Genomic DNA, 21,853 nt, shown 5'->3' on the forward strand with positions numbered 1-21,853 from the left:
AACAATACACCACCAGGGAGGGTGGCGCATGGGCCCCACGTGCCGGTGGAGAGGGTGGTAGGAAGCGGCTCATGGTGGATCTAGTGGTAGGGAGGCCAGTGGAAGGGCGCATCCATGGTAGAAGTGAACAGGCGGCGGTAAATTTAGCTTTCATCTTCCTACAAAATAAGAGAGAAAAAAGTAGGGGAAAAAAAAAGGAGAGAGAGAGAGAGAGAAGAGAAGGTAGAGAAAGAAGAGGGAGAACTCCTCCGTTTGCTTCAATGATGGGATTCAGAAGAAGAGTTATGTTTTTTTTGGGGGGAGGAGGGTGGGGGGAGAGCTCGAAAGAAGATAACAATTAAATTGGTCGAGTGCTAACCAGCGCTCATCATTTTTTATTTATTTATTTATTTATGTGAGCGCTACCAACGTTGCTCGTCCTTGTTTTTGGTGTACTATGGCCTATGGGACAATCATGCATCGGTCTGTAACGCCCAAATGCATTCCCTAATAATAAGATTTGGAAAACTGAGATATTAAATTATTAATGCTTCTTTCGCTTAGGCTATGGAAAGTAAAGGCTGTGTTTGAGAATAGAGGGTAGATCCAAACGTATAGGCACGTGATGTTGAATAATAAGCTGAAACATTGTATTTCTAACCTTTCCTTTGACTTTTTATTGTGACATAATTATTCTGCAATGTCAATCTCCAATACTGTTATGTTTAGATAAATTTTTTTTTTTTTTCCGATTTAAGTTACTATTTATCTTAAAAGTTTAACTTAATAATAAAATTATAAATTTAATTATTTAATTAATATTTTAGCACTCCTTAAGGCATGTAATCAAATTCCTCCTCAATAAATAAACCGGGTAGGGTACTTATTAAAAAAAAAGGTTCTCTATAAAATGGCCTAAACTTAACCACAAATTTCATTTTCATATCATTTTAAGTTGAAAACTCATATAAGAACTTAGGAAGTGTATAAATAAAATTAAAAGAGGCAATTCATATTTACTCTACTCATACCAAATATCCAAATTTGAAAGATCATATATATATAAAAGCCGAGTTCTAATTTAAAGTTGGCTTAAATTAGGACTCATGACATGAACCCATACTTTTTAAACATTGAACCGGACATTTAAGTAAAAAACCGGTAATTTAAGTAAAACTAAACCGGTTCATGTATTTCAAGTAAAATAAATGGTGCATTTAATATGACTAATTAACTATTATATATATATAAGCCGAGTTTCAACTTAGAGTTGGCCTAGAATTAGGACACGTGGCATGAACTCATACTTTTTAAACATTGAACCGGCAATTTAAGTAAAACTAAATCGATCCATATATTTCAAGTAAAATAAAAAGAGTATTTAATATGACTAATTAACTCTTATATATATATATATAAATCAAGTTCTAACTTAGAGTTGACCTAGAATTAGGACAAGTGGCATAAACCCATACTTTTTAAACAATGAACCGGTCATTTAAGTAAAAAACCGGTAATTTAAGTAAAATTAAACCGGTCCATGTATTTCAAGTAAAATAAACGGTGCATTTAATATGACTAATTAACTCTCATATATTGAATAAAAAATGAATAGAAACGTCAAATTTTTTGTCACTCAATTCTAACTAATTTCTACCTCTTTCTTTTCCTTTAAGTAAAAAAAATTAAAAGAAAAGAAAAAAGAGTAAAACAGAATTGCTCCATGTATTTCAAGTGAAATAAACGGTGCGTTTAATATTCTTAATTAACTCTCTTCCGTTGAATAGAAAATGAATAGAAACGTTTAATTTTGTTGTCATTAAATTCTCATTAATTTCTACCTCTCTCTCTCTTCCTTTAAGTAAAATCTTTTACTTAAACTTCGCTTCTGCTCCCACTAAATGTCCGTTACAAACTAAACCTCAAACAATCAAATGTCAGTTTTTTTTCTTTGGAAAATGTCAAAAGTCACTCCAATATCTCTCGCTTTCTCAAATAAATATATGGATAAGTAATGGTTTGTGGCTATGCAAAACTGCAATGTTGGTTACATTACTAGAGAACGGTGTTCAAAGCAAAAAGATCAAAGTTTTTGCAATTGTTGGAACCTTTTTGTTTGTAATACTGCTATAGCCTTTGTGTTTTTAGTTTGTCGGGGCTGTCTTCAATAGAATTGTAACTAATATGTTTGTTTGTATTTATTTTATGTGCTTCTGTTTTTCTGATTCAATTTTCTATCCTTAATTTTGCATTGATAATTTATATATTAGTTTTTATTTCTGTTGAAAAAATAGTTTCTTTTACGCTATATATAAGAAGGATGATCGAAATAAAAAAATATCTATTTGACCGGATTTTCTTCCTGTACCTATATATTTCATTGAAAGTGGAAAAAGTATATAAAAAAAACAGTTATTTTCTATTATATTAGTGTTATCATTTTACATTTTTTTTTTTACTTTATTTTCTATGATTTTGTTCTTTCTTTACATTTTTTTTGTCCCTATTTCCTAATATATATATATATATATATATATATATATATATATATATATATATATATATATATATATATATATATATATATTTTGTTTAAATTGCTTCTTTTTTTTTTGCCTTTTCTAAATTTTACATTGAATTCAAAGAAACCATGAAAAGAGAAAGAATTTACATTAATTATTATTTTTGGTACAGGTATGACAATTTTTTACTTTACATTGTTCATTGATTTTTTTTTTCCTGTATAATGCACATTGTTAATATGCTTAATTGATAGACAATATTGGTTTTCAAGGTTTCATATGAACCGGAAAAGTATACGAAAAAAAAAACTCTATTCTATTCTATTAATATTTTTTGTCTATATTTTCTATTATTCTCTCATTTCGTTTCCTCTTTTTTTTTTTTCCCTTATTTTTTGATGTAATTAATATATTATTTTTCATTCAAATTCCTTATTTTATCTTTTGTAAATTTTACACTAAATTCAAAAAAATGATGGAGAGAGAGAGAGAGAGAGTTTCCTATGGGTATTTTTTGTACGAGATATGATTTTTTAGTTTATACTGTTTATTAAGTAGCCTTTTATTACTTTGTATAATACAAAAAAGATAATACTGTTATATTATATTAGTATTTTTCATTTTTCACTTTTTGTCTATATTTTCTATGCTTCTCTTCTTCTGTTACTTCTTTTTATCATTTTTTTTATTCTAAAATTAAATCATAATGAATAATCCTGCTCATAACGCGGGTTACGAGCTAATCATATATCATATATCATATATATGAAAAATGATCCCTACACTTATTTCTCACAACAGCCCCACAACAAGCTGACGTGGCTGGTAATATTTTATTATTTTTTTTGTTTTCTTTTGTTTTCTTTTTGTAAAAAAAATAATAAAATATTACCAACCACATCAACTTGTTGTGGGGCTGTTGTGAGAAATGAGTGTAGGAATCATTTCTCCATATATATATATATATAATAGAGGAATCAGTAGGATGAATGCATAATATTGTGACAAGTGGCGTCCTAAAATGCTGCCAAATATTCATTTTAAGTTAAATGGTGAGTTTAAGTTTGTGTTAAAATGTAATAGTAACTTCAATCCCTATTTGCATGCTAAAATAAAAAACTGAATCCCTATTTTTTCTCTCTAAAAAAAATAAAACCCCTATTTTTGTGTTAAACATGGATAACCCACCTCTTTAAAACGTTAACCCACCTCATCATGCGTGCAGTTTTATTCTATATATAATAGGAGAATCACTCATAACGTTGCATAACTTTGTGACAAGTGGCGTCTTAAAATGCAGTCAAGTATTCATTTTAAGTTAAACGGTGAGTTTAGGTTTGTGTTAAAATGTGATAGTAAACTCAATCCCTATTTTTTCTCTCAAAAAAGAAAAAAATTGAACCCTATTTTTGTGTTAAAATGGGTAACTAACTCATTTATGCATCAGTTATTTTTTCCTACAAACTAACTAAAACTAAAACGTAGTGTTTCATAATAATCATATATATATATATATATATATATATATATATATATATATATATATATATATATATATATATATATATAAGATAAGTGGCATTCTTTTTTGACACAATTTTTAAATCTTAATGCAGGCAAGGTATTATTATCGCTTAGCGCTTGTGCCAAGGAGTGAAACGGCTTGACCATAGGGAAAGGAAAGATCGTTTTTCAATTATTACTTGCTGGGTCGGAGCGTAGACGAGCGAGCAGAGCCCAGGCCAAAACATATAAAGATCGGCGTAGTCGCTCATAAGGACATATCTATTATATATAAGATAAGTGGCATTCTATTTAACTGACAAGGGTACCTCCTTTTTGTTAACATTGGGTTTAAGTTAGTTAAATTATTTCGTGAAATGTGCATCGAGTGAAACGTCAAAAGTTTTTATTCTGAAAAAAAAAAAAAAAAAAAAAAAAAAAGAAAAAAAAAAAGAAAAAAAGAAAGAAAAAAACCGCTGATATAATTAAAAACAACCGCTGCAAAGCCCCTTTATTATAATAGCCTCTCTTTTAGTAAGAATGTGGAGGTCACGCACATTGAAATTCTGGCATCCCGGAGAAAGAAATAGCAATTTGAGGCTTTGCCTCCTTGGAGCCCTTTCATGAAAGGAAGGGGTCGTCGACTATTGAACTATGTGCACTGTGAGTGATTGAAGTATTTGGTTGAGGTGTTCTTTATTTGAATGTTTTGTATTTTTTTTATTATTATTATTCATTTCATTTGTGTGATTTGCAGAATTTTAGGCATATTTGGTAAGTACTTTTTATATTTTTATTATTTGATTATTATGTAGCAAAGGAACATAAATACTTTTGAAACACCAAAAGAGATGTTGATCATTCCATGTTAAACTACTCCTATGGAGACGAAGATTTTAACATCTTTATATTTTAGTTCATTTGAATGTTTTATAAGATTTTTTTTACCAATTGGTATGATTTACTATGATTTTTAGGCATTAATTTCTGAAATTTCTTTTTCTTTCGAAAGCAAAAGAAGTTGAAAAATTATTTGATTGTTGAGCAGAAAATGAACAGCTTGGATTTCATAGTGCCAAATGCTAAGTGCCTCTTTTTAGTATAAAACGTTTCATTAGAATTGTTGCTAATTAATGGTTAACTGTTTATTCAGTTTTTAAGCCAATTGAATGTTTGAACATCGCATACGACTGTATATTTCTTTTGTTTGCTTAAGTCAAGTCATATAAAACTAGATAAAGCAAAAATAAACTCTGTTTCTATCTTAATCGAACAGTTTCTTTTTTTTCTTTGTTTTGTTTTTCAAGAACTTTTGGGCTTCTTCTTCTGCAAAGTTGTAGTGACCTGTCTCTAATTGAGAACAAACTTTATATCAATTTCAAGGAAAATTTAGATTATAAAATCACATTTCCAATTTATGGCTCTCTAATTATGCATTTTAATTTTTAATTTTTGAATTTGATTTTGTAATCAGAATTAATTAGAATACTTCCAAGTGTTCATTTTAAGTTAAACGGTGAGTTTAAGTTTGTGTTAAAATGTGATAGTAAAACTCTTTACAAAATCATTCTCTGTACAAAATTCAAAACTATCTACTATCCCTTGAAGTTCGTCTTTAAATCTGATCAACCAAAAGGTTCTCTCTATATAGATTTGTGGGATCATATGTGTAACGATCCACCCCCAATGAGGGACGCCAGCGAGGACGCTGGGTCCCAAGGGGGGGGTGATTGTGACGTCCCACATCGCTTGGGAATGAGGATGTGCTTATATGTATAAATGTACCCTATATGACACAACGCGTTTTAAAGCCGTGATGACAATGAACCTATCAGAACTCCGCAGTTAAGCGAGCCGCTGCGAGAACAATCCCAGGATGGGTGACCTCCTGGGAAGTCTGATATGGGGAGCCAAAAGCGGACAGTATTGTGTCATTGGGGGTGGATCGTTACAATATGTATTTTATTAGAGTATATATATTGATTTACGACTATATGCTTCTTTTTTTTTAATGTGTTTTGTTGTGTTCCTGCGAATGATGTTCTGCTTTTCTTTGCAGTTTTTCTTATTTTTTCATATTTTGTCCTTATTTTCTGTTATAATTTATATATTATTATTTTTTCTATTCAAAAAGTAGGGTTTTTTTTTTTTTTTTTTTTTTTTTTTTTTTTTTTTTAACGTTATATATGCAAATGATCGCCGGGGAAAAGAATCTTTATTAGACATAACTTCTTCCTATACCTATGAGGCTTTGTATTTATTGTAATTGGAGAAAATATACAATAAAAGGAAAATAAAATTATTTTTATACTATATGAGTATTTCATTTGTTTTCGTTTGTCATCTGTTTTCATTTTTTGTCCTTATTTTATGTTCTAATTTATATATTATTGCTTATTTTGTGTTAAAAGTATTTTCTTTCATGATGTATATGTGATGGACGGTCGAAAAAAAAAAAAAAACTCTTTTTTTCGTGACTTCTTCCTATATCTGTTAGTTTCATTGAAACTAAAAAAAATATACAAAAAATACAAATCTTAAGTTTCAATTTTTTATTTTAAATGTAGTTTCTTTTACGTTATACATGCAATACATACATATATATACACCTCTAGAATGTTGTATGAGTTACACTTCATTTCATATTGCCCTCAATTTTAAAGGTAATAAGAAAACAATATTTATAAAAATGACAATATAATTTTTGGCTTCATGTTTGATGGTTTATAAATTGTTAATTATTCATTATTTGATTATGGTGAGAGTGCGATTTTCTTTAGTTTAAATATGTTAATTGTTAACAAAATTTTCTTTTGGGTTTCTTTTGTAAATATTGAATACAAGTTATAGCAATGATGTAAGTACACTATTTTGTTCTTTGTTTTTATAAATTCATATATTATGTAAAAGGTCTATTGAATTAATGTCTATAAAAATTGAATAATGTGATTACTTACAAAAAAAAAAAAAAAATGAATACATGTGATTTATTTTGATTCCTTACAAGATAATTTACAATATACATTTATGTATTTTCAATCTTATTCCTAAATTTTTATTTTGTTTCTTAAATTAAATGTAACATTTTAATTTGTTATGCAGTTTTAATTAGTAAAAACCCGCGCATGACACGGGTTACATGCTAGTCATATATATAATAGAGGAATCACTCAAAACATTGCATAATATTGTGACAAGTGGCCTTTTAAAATACAGCCAAATGTCCAATTTTAAGTAAACGATGAGTTTAAGTTGGTCAATCAAATGGTTATTCATGTGACAATAAATTCAATCCCTATTTACATGCTAAATAAAAACTGAATCCCTATTTTTTCTCTAAAAAAAAAAAAAAAAAAAAAAAAAAAAAAAAAAATGAACCCTATTTTTGTGTTAAACATGGGTAACTAACTCATTTATGCATCAGTTATTTTTTCCTACAGACTAACTAAAACTAAAATGTAGTGTTTCGTAATAACTGTAATTGTTTACTGCACTTTCAAAATCACAACCTTTTATAAAATTGTTCTTTGTACAAAATTCAAAACTATCTACTGCTCCTTGGAATTCGTCTTCAAATCTGATCAATCAAAAGGTTATCTCTCTGTAGATTTGTGGGCATTATATGTATTTTATTGGAGTATATATATATATATTGATTTACAATTATATGTTTTTTTTTTTAATCTGTATTTTGTTGTGTTCCTGCAAATGATGTTCTGCTTTTTTTTGCAGTGTTTAATATTATGCATCAACTTTGTAAACAATGTTTCAACTTCTACTATTCCTTTTATATATATAATAATCCTAACTATAATCATTAATGCATGTTCTACCTAATATTAATACATGCTTAAAGCACTGCAAATAACAAATAAAACATCAATCACAAAATCAAACACATTTTACATATCACAGTGTACTCTGCTTCGTCACACAGGGGATAAGACAGAAAAAAAAAAAAAAAAAAAAAAAAAAAAAAAAAAAAAAAAAAAAAAAAAAAAAAAAAAAAAAAAACCCCTAAGAGAGACTGAAATTATGCTCAGATTTTTTTAAAGTTAATTCCTTAAATTATGCTTAGAATACTCAGAATTTATGTTTAGATTTTTTTAAGTTTGTAATTAGGTTTTTAAGTTTGATAATTTCATCATATTTAGAAGTACAATTTTCTTGAAACAAAAGAAAAAATACAGAAAATTGTATATAAGATAGCACAGTAAATGTTAAAGAAATAAGTCGGTTTTTGGCTTAGAATATAATACTATTTCATATTAATTAAATATCAGACCATACACAAATAACTTTAAAGAAAACCCTTGCATTCTGTTTGGCGTCAAATTTATACATGATAATATTTGAAAAAACGTTTGATTAAAAGTGTTTTAAGGAAACTATTTTCTTTGAAGTTCATAAATTAAAGTGTTATATAATTATACTTTATAATAATGGTAAAAATATGATGTTAAAAATAAATATTTATTATATTATAGGAGTATGTTTTCAGTTTCTGTTTATTGTTCGTTTTCATATTTTGTCTTTATTTTCTGTTATAATTTATATATTATTTTTATTTATGTTATACAAGTAGTTTCTTTTAAACGTTATACATGCAAAGATCATCAGAAAAAATAATCTTTGTTAAACATAACTTCTTCGTATACTTATGAGGCTTTGAATTTATTATAATTTGAGAAAATATACAATAAAAGAAAAATAAAATATTTTTATACTATATTAGTATTTTCATTTTTTTTTTTTTTGTTCGTTTGTCATCTGTTTTCATTTTTTGTCCTTATTTGTATGAGTTACACTTCATTTCATATTGCCTTCAATATTAAAGATAATAAGAAAACAATATTTATAAAAATGACAACATAATATTTGGCTCCATGTATGATGGTTTATAATATTTTAATTATTCATTATTTGATTACGGTGAGAATGCGATTTTTTTAGTTTAAATATGTTAGTTCTTAAAAAAAATTTTTTTGATAAGTAAAGTTCTTAAAAAAATTTTCTTTAGGGTTTCTTTTGTAAATATTGAATACAAGTTATAGCAATGATGTGAGTACACTTTTTTTTTTTTTTTGTGAATTACTATATTATGTAAAAGATCTCTTGAATTAACGTTTATAAAAATTGAATAATGTGATTATTAATAAAAAAAAAAAATTAATATATGTGATTTATTTTGATTCCTTACCAGATAATTTACAACATACATTTACATATTTTCAATATTATTCCTAAAATTTTATTTTGTTTATTAAATTAAATATAACGTTCTAATTTATTATGCAGTTTTAAATAGTAAAAACCCGTGCATGACACAGGTTACATGCTAGTTTTCATAATACATAGAGATCCCAGTGATAAGTCATTGTCACGGGCCAGAGTATAACAAATGTTGCTGCCCGCTGCTTTAAAAAAGAATCACAATCGTCAAAGGATAACACATTTAGCAGCTGCCCTAACCACGGTAGAAAACCTTTGATGTTACCTGCAACACAAAATGATAATAAATAGAAATTTTCATAGCAGAGTACATGGAAACATAACTCCCTATGATGCATGACAATTTCGACATTTTACCATTAATCTTAAGAATAAGATCATCCTATTAGACCTCAAACAAAAATATCCCTCTGTGACAATATTGCGTCACCGAAATCCCGCAAGGATTTCAGCAGCAATCTTCAATTCAAAAAACAATTGAGGTCAATGAAACCAAATTTTCAATCCCCTTCGCGGGGGGAAGGGGCAGCATTCTGTACCATGTGTGTATGTGCATGGGGAAGATGCATGCGTACAACTAATTAGAAGAGTCCCCCCATAGCGCAACTAATAGAACACCCTAAGTTCAACGACAATATCATTCCTTGATAAACAAATTCTTCTGTTTTGGGGTATAAAATACTTAAGATCTTGTCATCCCTATGCTACTAGGTCTGTCTGTCTCTCTCTCTCTCTCTCTCCCTCCTTCCCATGTGGCTAAGCTAGGAAGGGCAATTTTTCTCCCACCATACCACTCTAGGAATATTTCATACTTAAATGTGTAACGCAAATGAATTAAGAATATTACTAACCATTAGCAAGATCATCAGTGTCATGACTGAACTGTAGAAAGGAAGGATTGAATCCCAAAAACAATGAAAAGAACTCCACCTGAGAGTGCAACCTGCAAATATATATACATATAATTTGGATGTTACAATTTGCTTGCCACAACCATGACTATAATATGAAAAGAGCAGATTCAAGTTCCTGACTTACAAATTTCTCAGATATTTGAGATGCCAAGCTCTTTCCACCAAGGACAGCTGCGGTAGTACACAATGCTTGTCCTCTGAGAGAAGGAAACACAGTCACATAGATTTAAATCACCCCGTATCTCAAGACTCTAAGAAAGATCTCAATTATACGAAAGTTCAATTTTCTTCTTGTATACCCCAATGCTAAAAGGGCCTTGATTGCTGCACTACAGCAGCACAACAGCAGTACAACACCCCCTCACATGAGGGTGGGGCCCAGTGTCTGGGTCCCAGTGTCTGGGTCCATCCTCATGTGAGGGGGTGTTGTGCACATGTTGTGCTGGTGTAGTGAAAATAACATTTCCCATGCTAAAAAGGGTGTATGTGTAACATAACATGCTTGACATTCTAACCTCTAGTGAAATGTCCAAACAAATCAACAAGGTTTATTGTAAACACAAAAAATTAGGAATATGATCCTCTCCTTGCCGGAGTAACTTTGTTAAGCAATTACCAGAAAAGAGGCATGTAAAGATATATCCAACTATCATTTTGTGTTGGACGCATATCCCACACCCATGATCATGTTATGTTATATCGAACACGGACATTCCGCTTTTAGAATGTCCATGAGATATCATACCACAACAAAGAACATATATCTTTGGATAAAATATGGCCAATCCAGGAATGATTTTGGAAAGTTTACACCGCAAACTATTATTGAGGCCCTCTTTGTGCTTGATAGGATTAAACATCTGATTTTTGTATTCCTCTCTAAAACATTATTTGTAAATATTCCAGTTTATGAGAAATTCAATCATTTGACACTAGAACATAAACCACAGATGAGGCACTGCACAATGTAGATATTGCAAATCACATGTGCACATCTTCTATATGCGTACGCATGAATGTGGACACACACACACACAGCTAATTACATGGATAGATATAATAGAAAATAAATGATATAATTGGAAAGAACTTAAAACCTATCAGCTAGCTCCAATAGATACATGGACATATAGATAGGCATAACTTACATAATTCCACCAAGAACAACACCAAATGGGTTCTCATCTGCAGCCAAACCAATGGTAGCTAGCTGAAAAGACAGTTAGACTCAGTACTATATTGTTGACAAAGTATCGATGATTCACAAACACACAAAACATGCTTTTGCTGGGCAATGCTTACCTGACTCTTGTCACCCCATTCACCAAAAAAAGTAATAGAAAATGCCTGCAGTACGATCATGATGAAACTGGTAAGGTATTAGTTAGCCACGCTGAGTTTTACATTTAAAATCCATAGAAGTATAACCTTTAAAAAGATTGGTGAAAAGAATTGTGCGAGAAACGGCCGTTTCTGCTTTTTCAAATCATCGTCATCCTATGAGGAAAGACAAAAAAATGTTATAAATTGTTCAAACATGAGGCATGATATATCTTACAGATTATAAATTAAAAAGGCACCAGATACATAATGCACTAGTCAGTCACCCCAATGACAAAATTAAAATGTCCCAAGACAAAACAAACATGTAATGCGTACAGAATCTTCAGAACATTTCATCACATTGTCACCTTTTTTAACCGAAATGAAACACATAGCAGCAGTCACTAAAAAGAAAACATGGAGGAAGCCAGAGAGGGGAGATCATTTTAGGCCAAATGCAAAAGTTTATAATACGCCGTACCTTACTACTCTTTTTAGTGGTTGCTGTTTCGGCCTTCCAATCAGCGTCCTAATCAAACCATAAAGGTAAAGTCAATAAAGGCCTCAAGTTAAATATTAGGCGTGAATTAACAGAAGAAAACCCACCAATTTTGCTTCGACTTCAGCCAACTCTTCAGCCTCCCTGTGGTGAACCAGGATTAGACTCCAGTATAAATCTTTTAAATGAGATCTCTTATTCATGCAAAGGCAGCAAACAAGTGAATGAATGAAAGAACAAACCATTACCCTTCCTCTGTAAATCCATCCCATAAAGACCATAGCCCAAACCCAAAGAACAATAATGTTGTTATGTGATGAGTCCATTTACGAGACATCTGCATGATTTAAGATCACAAAACTTTCATGTACATATTAAAACAAAAAAGTAACACAAGGATAGAATGAGGACCAGTTTCAAGTGACTTTAAAAGATACATGCACTTGACCACATGCTACCAATCAGCCATGACAACCGAACTTAAAATCAATGTCCTACATCAAAATTTTCAACCAACATGAACGAAGACTCAAAACTTCACCAATATCGGTAATAGGAAATAACAACACTAATTTTGTACTAAAATCTTGCACGCTGCACTATCTACCATCAAGTGTTGTGGTTCATGTACATCACAACTTTATTAGCCTAAAGGAGTCACAAAGAAACAGAAGCTAATGCCACCTTATGTTTCAGCACCAACCAAATGTGGAATCTTTGGGCTATTTTTGGCAACACCGTCTCAGTCAGCTGGTTGATTATGCTAGTATTATGACATAATCACAACTGAGGGCATAACTGAACATCACCTCCAGCATGATGTGGTGTTGATGATGCCAGCCAAGGGTTAAAATCCGTATCATATACAAGGGACAACTGTTACATACGACCCTTGTTAATCATGACGAAAGACAGGTCTAATACCAAGCAGCTTTTCGGAAACTAGCTCAACATAAGAAAAATCAAATCCAATTGCAGCTAAACGGCCTAAAAATATTAAATTCAAAGCACCAAAAAACTCAGCAAGGAAAAACTTCAGATTTAGACCATTGCCATATATCTGCTATTCTTGTACTAGTTATCAAAATATACTACTGTCAAGCAAACCTAACGGATGAAAATATCACCAATTATCTAATATCGGTTGACATTCTACGTAAGACATGAAACATATCCTTAATACCATCAGGATCGACTTTTCTTCAAGTTAAAAAAAAAATAAAAAAATCCACAAGGACAAGCAATTTTTACAAAGACAGGATCCTAACCAGATTTGGAGCAGCCCAGCCAACAAGAACAGAAAGAATAGTCATCACCTAAGAATCAACAAATGTATCAAACACTGTCAGGCCTTAAAAGTGTATCAGAGATCAGAACTACAACCAAATAAAAATAAATGTAACAGATGCAAGAAACACACTTACAATCAAAGATGCAAGGCAACCGGACAAGACAAGTCTCCTAGGGTGCCGCATAGCCAGGATCTTAACAAAAAAACATCATAATGTTAGAACAAGTGCAGCTTATCATTTACGTCAAAGGAACATGAAGTCTGGATTTCAATTTTCACTCAAAGTTCCTTTCACTCGAATTTCCTTTGGTTTACCAAAGGAAATTCAACAAAAACTCTGCAAACAACATGACATTCAGCCCAGAAGTTAACCAAACCGGAAAGGAATGGGCACTTAACGAGTATAAACTTCAACATCAAAATTGATTGCCTCTAAAATGACAAACGTCTACATCAAAAATTTACACGCTTTAACATCACATCTTTGTAAATGAAGCATCTTCTAATTGTTTTGCATTTCTTCATTTGTGAACTCTAACAGCAAAAAGCATCATAAGTAGTGCAACCTCGCTGCAAGTAAAGGGTGAGCAAAACGGGTTGCAGAATCACAAGACTTCACCTCAGAATACAACTTTTCTACAAACCCACCATGAGAGGTAGTTTCCAGGTTAAGTGTTCGCCAATAGAAGAAAAATTGGTCATTCAAGAATCAATAGTGTGAGATTAATCCTCAGGCCATCACACACAGTGGGCTCTATTGAGTCCAGCCAACCAATCACTGAGTACTTAGTTCTATAGACTAGTGCTTCATAATTCTCATTCACAATACTGTCAATACCTATCTTGTCAGCTACTTTATATTTCTTTTAATTAAAATAAATAAATAAATTGACTAGCTTTATGTTCACGAACCCGTATATTGCAGTAATCTCTAAAATCTAATTTGTACAATAGCCAATTTAATGATATATGTAACTGAAGCCAAAAATAAAAAAACAGATTCCAATTGAATAAATAAAAGTGACTACAAAATCAACAAAAAAAATTGACACAAAGCAATGAATTTGGAATCGATACTAACCGCGGCGGCAAAAAACGTCTTGTCGCCGATTTCGGAGAGAACAGTCATGGCAAGCGACTTGGTAAAACCCTAATTAACCGAACAAAGCCAAAAAAAAATAAAAAAATAAAAAAAAAATCTCATTACAAATCCAAACAAAATTAGGAAAAACTATATAGCTTGATTAATATTAGTTAAAAGTCAATGAACCTGCACGACTGTGCTCATCTTCGCTGTATTGCAGTGAAGAGCTGAAGACGAAATCAGAGAGCAGAGAAATACAATCAGGAGTGTCAAATGGATCCGATTCTCTCCGACTCCCCGACTCTCCGACTCTCTCTCCCCGGGTCTCAATCTGAGTTTGGCCGAGTCGTTGACGTTTCGAAACCTTCTTTAAAGGAGAACAACATATATAGGCTTTTTTAGTTTTTTTTAATGTATGGACAGGTTACACATCTACTTTCTATCTATCTTTTACCTATTTTCATACGTACAATAGGTGGGTAAGAAATGAAAAATGAGAGGGGTAAGAAATGAATTTATATATATATATATATATATATATATATATGTATATATATATATATATATTTATTTTTAAAGTGGTAATATAAATTATTATTAAATTTAAAAATTTGATGGTGATTTATTTAAAATTTAATAATAATTTTTATTGTCAAGTTGGAGATCTCACAGCAGCTTCTTTATAATCTATTTTCTTCTCTAAAAATTTACTTGCAGGAGCTTCCATATTGTTTTCTTAAACACTGACAATGCTAAAATGAATTGGGTAGCACTTTAACTTCGAATTTCTTTAACTTCAAATTTTGTAAAATATGTGAGGGTAGGTAATGAACTTGTATTTTGTAAAAAAAATTATAATATTTTAATATTATATGGAAATATAATGGAAGCTATGTGAAGTGTATTTAGAGCACTAGCAGCAGCTTCGCTTAAACTTTTCTTCAATTTAGGAAACTAAACAATTTATTGTTTTTCTATCTAAATGCACTCTACAATAGATTCCATTATTCTTTCCCTATACCATTTAAAAATGTTTTAAATTAAATGATAGGAAAAAAAGAGAACAAAGATAAATTATTTAAATATTGTTTCAAATAAATGAGAGAGGAAAAATAAAATTTTTTATATTAAAATAATGTTAATGGATCTACTTTTCCTTCTTTAGATCTAGTGTACAACTTTTAGTTCATTTGGTATTTTTTTAGTTTAAAGAATTACAATAAAATATGGTTCATTGGGTTTTTATGAATTTTTCCTGCATTTAGGAAAATGAGTAAAATTTAAAGATGCTAGCGGGTGGTACTCTTAAATAAAGAAAAATAATAATCTTGTTCTCTAATTTTATTTTATTTTTAAAAAAAAATACTATTTTCAGTACTGCATTTAGATATGTACACTTGAGAGCATATAGCATTTTAAAAAATAAAATAAAAAAAATAAAAAGATGCTTTTAGGACCTCACGAATATCCAGGTTCCTGGATGGGGGCATTTTCAATAAAAATTCAATAAAGAGTTTAGTTAATGCTTAGTTACGACTTACGCGCACCGTGTGCCCGGGTGCGTGAAAGACGCATTTTAATGCGGGTCGCCTCTGGCGCGGCGTCAATGATTACCTGAGGCTGATGTGGTTCGGTGACGCTTGGGTGATTACCTGCACGTGTTATTATGGTGTCTTTTCTTTTTATATATAGATTACGTGTTATGGTGTCTAATTTCAATAGTTAAGTCTTTAGCAGATTCTCCGTATAGTTTAATGTCTTTTTTTTATTCCCTTTTCTCCACTATTTCCCTCTCTCTTTCTCCCTTATCTCTCACTCTTCCTCAACTTTTATAATAAAAAAAGTACATTAAAAAATAATATTTAAAAATAAATAAATAGGGTGATAACTAGTCTTTTGGAGCCACCCATTTCATTGTCCCTATCTTAATGAAATTATTATATTGGTATCGGGGAAGGCTCACATCTAATTTACAACCTTCTCATTTTCTTTAGCTTCAATCCAAACGAGACACATGTCAACATATAACGCCATTATATAACACCATATGGCCATGTGCATCTCAGCAAAATTTATATGATCTCTGGACTCTAAGGAAAATTGACGGAGTCCACGGGGTTTAAAATATAAATTGAATAATCTTTTCTTCTGTTTGTGTTTGATTAACCATTGGTCATCATAAAAGCTGTTCATCAAAGCAGAGTGCCCACCATCATTCCATGATTGCTGTTTTATTCAAGTAAAAAAAAAAAAAAAAAACTTTTGTGAAGTTCCTTTGTACCGAAAAAAGAAATTAAGAAAACAAACCTTAATAAGTTGGGGTACTGTATCACGCTTGACGTTAAATTCTTTGTCGCCGTCAGGTACATCAATCATGACCTTAAAAAATAAAAATAAAAAATAAAAAATAAAAATTATATACATATAAACAAAAACAAACAGAACCTTTTTGTTTTTATGCGGTTAAACTTTTCATTTGTTTAGTTAGCTTAGTCGAATAAAGATTCTTTTTAATTGGCGAATCAATTTACACATATATATAACTCGATCGCTTTCACAAAGAGGGAGTTGCGTACATGCTCCAAAAAGTAAGCATTACACTTTAATTCGTACAGTACTATTAATATTATGAGTAGGCAGGTGAGCTCCATAACTCTTTCAGGTGGGGATGTCCAAATTACATTTTGTGTACAAAATTTGGACAATTAATCGTAAAGAAACTTAATCTAATTTAGTGTTGCTCTCTTTGAAAGAAAATTATGTGAATTAAGGTCATTCTTTATGTTAATTTAATTTGTAACACGTCATATTTTTAATAAATAGCATTTTTTTTATGCTGTAGGATTAAAAACTATAGGGTTAGTTTGGCAAACCACTCAAACTCTCCCTCTATTTTTTTTCACTTCTCCAAAAAAAAAACATTCTAACTTTTTTATACTTTTTATATCACATCAATCATTTTTTATTATTATTCAAATAAAAAAACCCACTACAAAACAAAATTTTTTCACTTTTCTATAAAACATTTTCATAATAATTATTATTCTATACTGTGTCTTGTCTTCCCCACGTTCTGCGCTGAGGTATTTTCCAACTAGTACTGCGTGCACCAGCACCACCCAAGAAATTTCCACGCATTTGACAGGTTCTACCGTTCTACATTGCGTACATGCAACAAATTCTACAAAGAGACGAGGACAACAAATAAGACAAAATATGATAACGTTAAATCATTTATTCCAAAATATTAAGTTAATCTATTCCTATACTTTTGACTTTTGAGTACTTTTCTACTACTGTGTTTGGATATTGAATATTTTGAATTAGAATTAAATTTTAATTCTATTTACAAATTTCGAGGTAAAAAAAAGTGTTTGGGCGTTGAATTTTGAGATTGAAAAATATTATTTTTTAATGGTAAGAAATGATTAGAAGTTTAAAAAGTTGTGTATAATGATTGGTATTGTGAAAAGTTGTGTGAAATAATAATAATTTATTATATATTGGTTGTTTAATTAATAAATAAATAATTTTTTTTAAAAACAAAAAATTTTTTAAAAAAAATGGATGAAAGGGGTGGCTGCCCCCAGTGGTCGGGGGAGGCCGCGCGGCCACCCCAAAGGGTCGAGGGAGGCCGCGCGGCCACTCCCAAGGGGTGGCTGCCAACCCGCGGCCACCAATTGCTTTTTTTAAAAAAAAAAAATAAATAAATAAATAAATAAAAAATTGTTGATTGAAATTTGTATTATTTTATTATTTAAATGTGGGACCCACACATTTTTTTTGAGACAACTTGTCCTGCGCGTGGTCCCAGTCATTAATCATATTGTCAGCTTTGAATTGGAATATAATTCGGGTCAAAATTCGGGCGAATGGGCGGGTTTTAGAAAAAAAAACCCGAAAAGAATAAATATTCTTTTCCAAACCCAAACACACCATTAAATCATTGTGCGCAACTCTGAATAAATATTTAAAGGATTTTTTTGTGGGAATTTCTGAAAGGAGAAACTTGAAACCTAACTCTCAAATCTTGGCGATCTATATGCATTACACGCCATCTTGGAGGTTTGCGCATTCGTAATATGTTTGATATATATCAACCTTGCATTGATCACAAAGCATGAATGACACTTTTATCTAATCCTGATAGCTTCTGGATCCAACAATTACATGCGAAATATATAGGCTTTGGCACCTTCCTATCTTCCCCATACTCCCAAAAGCTTCCTGGTTATGGAAAAGAATACTCCAATGCAGATCTACCCTTGCCTCAGGAGCATGTCTCCAGATCTCCCTGAATTCTCATTTCCCTATTTGGACTACACCTGGCCGGATTCTCACTTTACCAAATTTTAGACCATTCCCGAAGCACCCATGTAATGGAGTGTTCCCTTCACTGCTTATCTCAGATATCTTTCTCTTACACTAGAATATCTCTACTATCTTTTCCTTGTTTGATGAGTTTTTTGCATAATAAATTCTCGAACTTCACATTTATTCCCCAACTTTTCCAAAATATTTATGGACTCCTGCTCCATCGGAGAAATTTACGATTAGTTCAGCTTACCAATCTATCCTGGTTATAAATCATCACGAGTTAGCTTCTACCTCATCTCAACCCTTTTGGAAGAGCATTTGGAAACTGAACCTTAATGACAGGCTGGGACTATTCTATTGATTGGGACATCCTTCCTACAACTTCTAGGATCAACTCCATATTATCATCCTCAAATAGATTGTTGATATGCTCGCTTTGCAAATTAGGTGTTGATTCCCTTCATCATCTTTTTTTCAATTGCATTCTCACGCGATTTGTTTGGAGGTACTCATTTTGGCCCTTGGATTCATCAGCCTTCAACTTTATTTCGCTGACAAATTGGGTACAACAGATTATTTCTCTAGGGACATTTCTCAATATCCCTTTATCAGACCATCACAAGTTTCAAATCTTTGCAGCAGTGGCTTGTGACCTCCTATGATTTTATAGGAATAAATCTCATCATGAAGAAATCACCATTGATATCCACCACATCTCCAAACATATCAATCTGACTGCTATGGAGCATTACAATACTTGGCATCCATCTCTCCCCATTGTCATCAAGATAGAGAAATGGATACCTCTTAAACCACCATGGGTTACAATCAATTTTGATACTGCTATCAGAGATTATTTCTCGATGCAAGCTGCGGTCTGTAGCAGTTCACAAGGTTGCATTCTTCGTATGGCATCTCAGCTCTTTCCTCCTTGTCATCAAAACTATGGAGAAGTACTTGCTACCAAATTAGCTGTTTCACTGGTGTCATCACTACAACTAGATCACTTAATTCTTGAAAGTGATTAATAAGTTGTACTATCAACTCTCCAAAATCCTACTGTTACTCAAGATTGGAGGATCTCTTCCCTAATTAATGAAAACATTAGGGTCCATCCCAACTTTTTCCTCCTGAAAAGCTCACAAAATAGTAAAAAACGTAAACTTCTGTGCCCATTTTGTGACATATTGAACTGTAACTAGATTCTTTTATAGTAGCATTCCCATTTATCATTCACTATCATCTTTAGTTCCTATTAATGTAAGTGGTAAAGACCCCTTCTAGAGGCGGCATGCATCTTTCCGCATAGTTTTCTTACTTTTTTGTTGTTTGTTTCAAAGTAATAGTAATAATAATAATAATAATAATAATAACAACATTAAGTTAATAGCATGCAATTTCGTATTGCGTGAAACGAGAGTCTTTTCCAATTGGAAAATTAGGGACAAATAAGGAGGAATTGTCAAAGAGACTTGGAGGGCGTTTAGTGGGTTGTCTTTATTTAGGTTTATTAACTGCTATATATATGGGTTGTCTTAAACAAGCCAATAGTTTGTAAAAATGGGAATTCCCTCCCACGTCTTAATTAGGTGAAAAAATGGATCTTTTGTTTATGACAATCTCTTTTTCTCTCAATGAAATGACAAATGGCTTTAGGAAAAGACTAGAGAGTAATGCCATACAACTCTTCAAATTAATTTCAAGCTCCAATGTTATACTTTCCAAAAGATAAAATACTAAATATTACGCTATCATTTTATTAGACTAATATGTTAGTCTATGAGTACTTAGATGTTTTTAAAAAAAAAAAAATTAAAAAATTAATAATGACCGATAGGCACGTCCACTTATGCTCAATAAAATATGTGGGTGAAATAGAAGTGTAGTAAATATCATTGCTCTTTTCAATATATCAATATCTAATATGCCATTACGTACATTTCTCAATTATATTAGGCATTGTTTGCCTAATAATGCTCGAGATTTGTTCATCAGAATTGGCATTTTCCTTATCGAAATGCTTGAATTGATCGATTTCATTCACCCTTATAGTCAATTAATCTTGAATGAGAATTTCTTAGAATTGCTTGCTCAAATTATAGGGAATTTGGACAAAGAATTCTGGACCACTTGTAAAAAGTTTTTACAAGAAATAGTCTACCAACTTACAAGCAAGAGAGAGAATCTGTCAGCAACAATAATGGAAACTTTACTTTTTTAATTTTAGGGTTAATTACTTCTTCTTCTTCTTCTTCTTCTTTTTTTTTTTTAAAAAAATAATAATAATTATGCATATAAGACAGGTGGCAGTTGTTGATTGGTTTGACATGTCTCTCTGTTAAAATTATGAACAAAAGTACCATATTCCTATTTAGGTTCAAGATAGGTACCATCTACGATATTTTTGAAAATTGAGACAACCATTTGATATTGAGAATGTACCTCTAAGGCTTTTTTAACCCTTAACTATACGTAAAGTAACCATCTTTTCTTGTACACAAGTTATGTTTACAAAACGTAAAAATACTCTTTCTTTTTGTCTTTTTATCTTTTACAACTCTATAAAAGGATAAGCAACTTTTTTATAGAGATCCAATTTAAAATAAGTTTGAATGTCTTGATGGTTGAGGCACTAAACTATTACTTTTTCTCAAGAAGTGGACCGCTTTGAAGACCTCTTAGATGTGCAAATTTTGAACTGCAATTTGGGCCGACGATGACTACAGGTTAGCTAGTTATCTTTTGCTGATTCTCCCTAAATAGGTTCGATGTCTTTAAGATTTTCTGGCCCACTCAAAATAGTGAGTCTTCTTTTTGGGGTTCGGCTCTAACCAAGGCCCGGACTAGACGATAAAAGCCCGTACCAAATCAAGGACAAAGGCTAGTTTTGACCAAATCATTACATCCATCCACTTGGAAGCATAATTATGAAAACCGAGAGAATGATTACAATCTTGTACATAAACCAAAATCATGGGATTAATTTGCTTCAGTCGTGGGTCTCCTCGAGAGAGAACCTTTCTGAGTCCAAGCTTACCTTTTGACCTGGAATGTTCCCAAGAAGGTCACAATCGATCGAGTTGCTTTTGGGCAAGTTTACCTTCAAAGGGACGACAACAATAGGCCCCATGAATTATCAAAAAGAGCATAAGTAGCAATTACAGCATTATAAGCACAAGAATCACGTCT

General features: G+C 31.3%; 1 protein-coding gene across 2 annotated transcripts; it reads right to left on the reverse strand.

Annotated features, from left to right (window-relative positions):
- Positions 1-9,232: 9,232 nt before the first annotated feature.
- Positions 9,233-14,725, reverse strand: LOC133866933 (GDT1-like protein 4). Of its 2 annotated transcripts, XM_062303597.1 has the most exons (13): positions 14,534-14,722; positions 14,345-14,413; positions 13,397-13,456; positions 13,241-13,288; positions 12,221-12,309; positions 12,080-12,116; positions 11,955-12,002; positions 11,579-11,647; positions 11,453-11,497; positions 11,299-11,360; positions 10,275-10,347; positions 10,088-10,179; positions 9,233-9,501 (listed from the first exon to the last, which is right to left on the reverse strand). In XM_062303597.1, the coding sequence occupies exons 1-12, from the start codon at positions 14,549-14,551 to the stop codon at positions 10,108-10,110; spliced, it is 690 nt and encodes a 229-aa protein (XP_062159581.1). In that variant the 5' UTR covers positions 14,552-14,722; the 3' UTR covers positions 9,233-9,501; positions 10,088-10,107. The 2 variants fall into 2 exon arrangements, with proteins under 2 accessions (XP_062159581.1, XP_062159582.1); XM_062303598.1 differs by lacking the exon at positions 9,233-9,501 and having other exon boundaries at positions 10,086-10,179; positions 14,534-14,725.
- Between the last annotated feature and the right edge of the window lie 7,128 nt (positions 14,726-21,853).

This window comes from Alnus glutinosa, chromosome 4 (genome assembly GCF_958979055.1).
Source record: "Alnus glutinosa chromosome 4, dhAlnGlut1.1, whole genome shotgun sequence".
Classification (NCBI taxonomy): domain Eukaryota; kingdom Viridiplantae; phylum Streptophyta; class Magnoliopsida; order Fagales; family Betulaceae; genus Alnus; species Alnus glutinosa.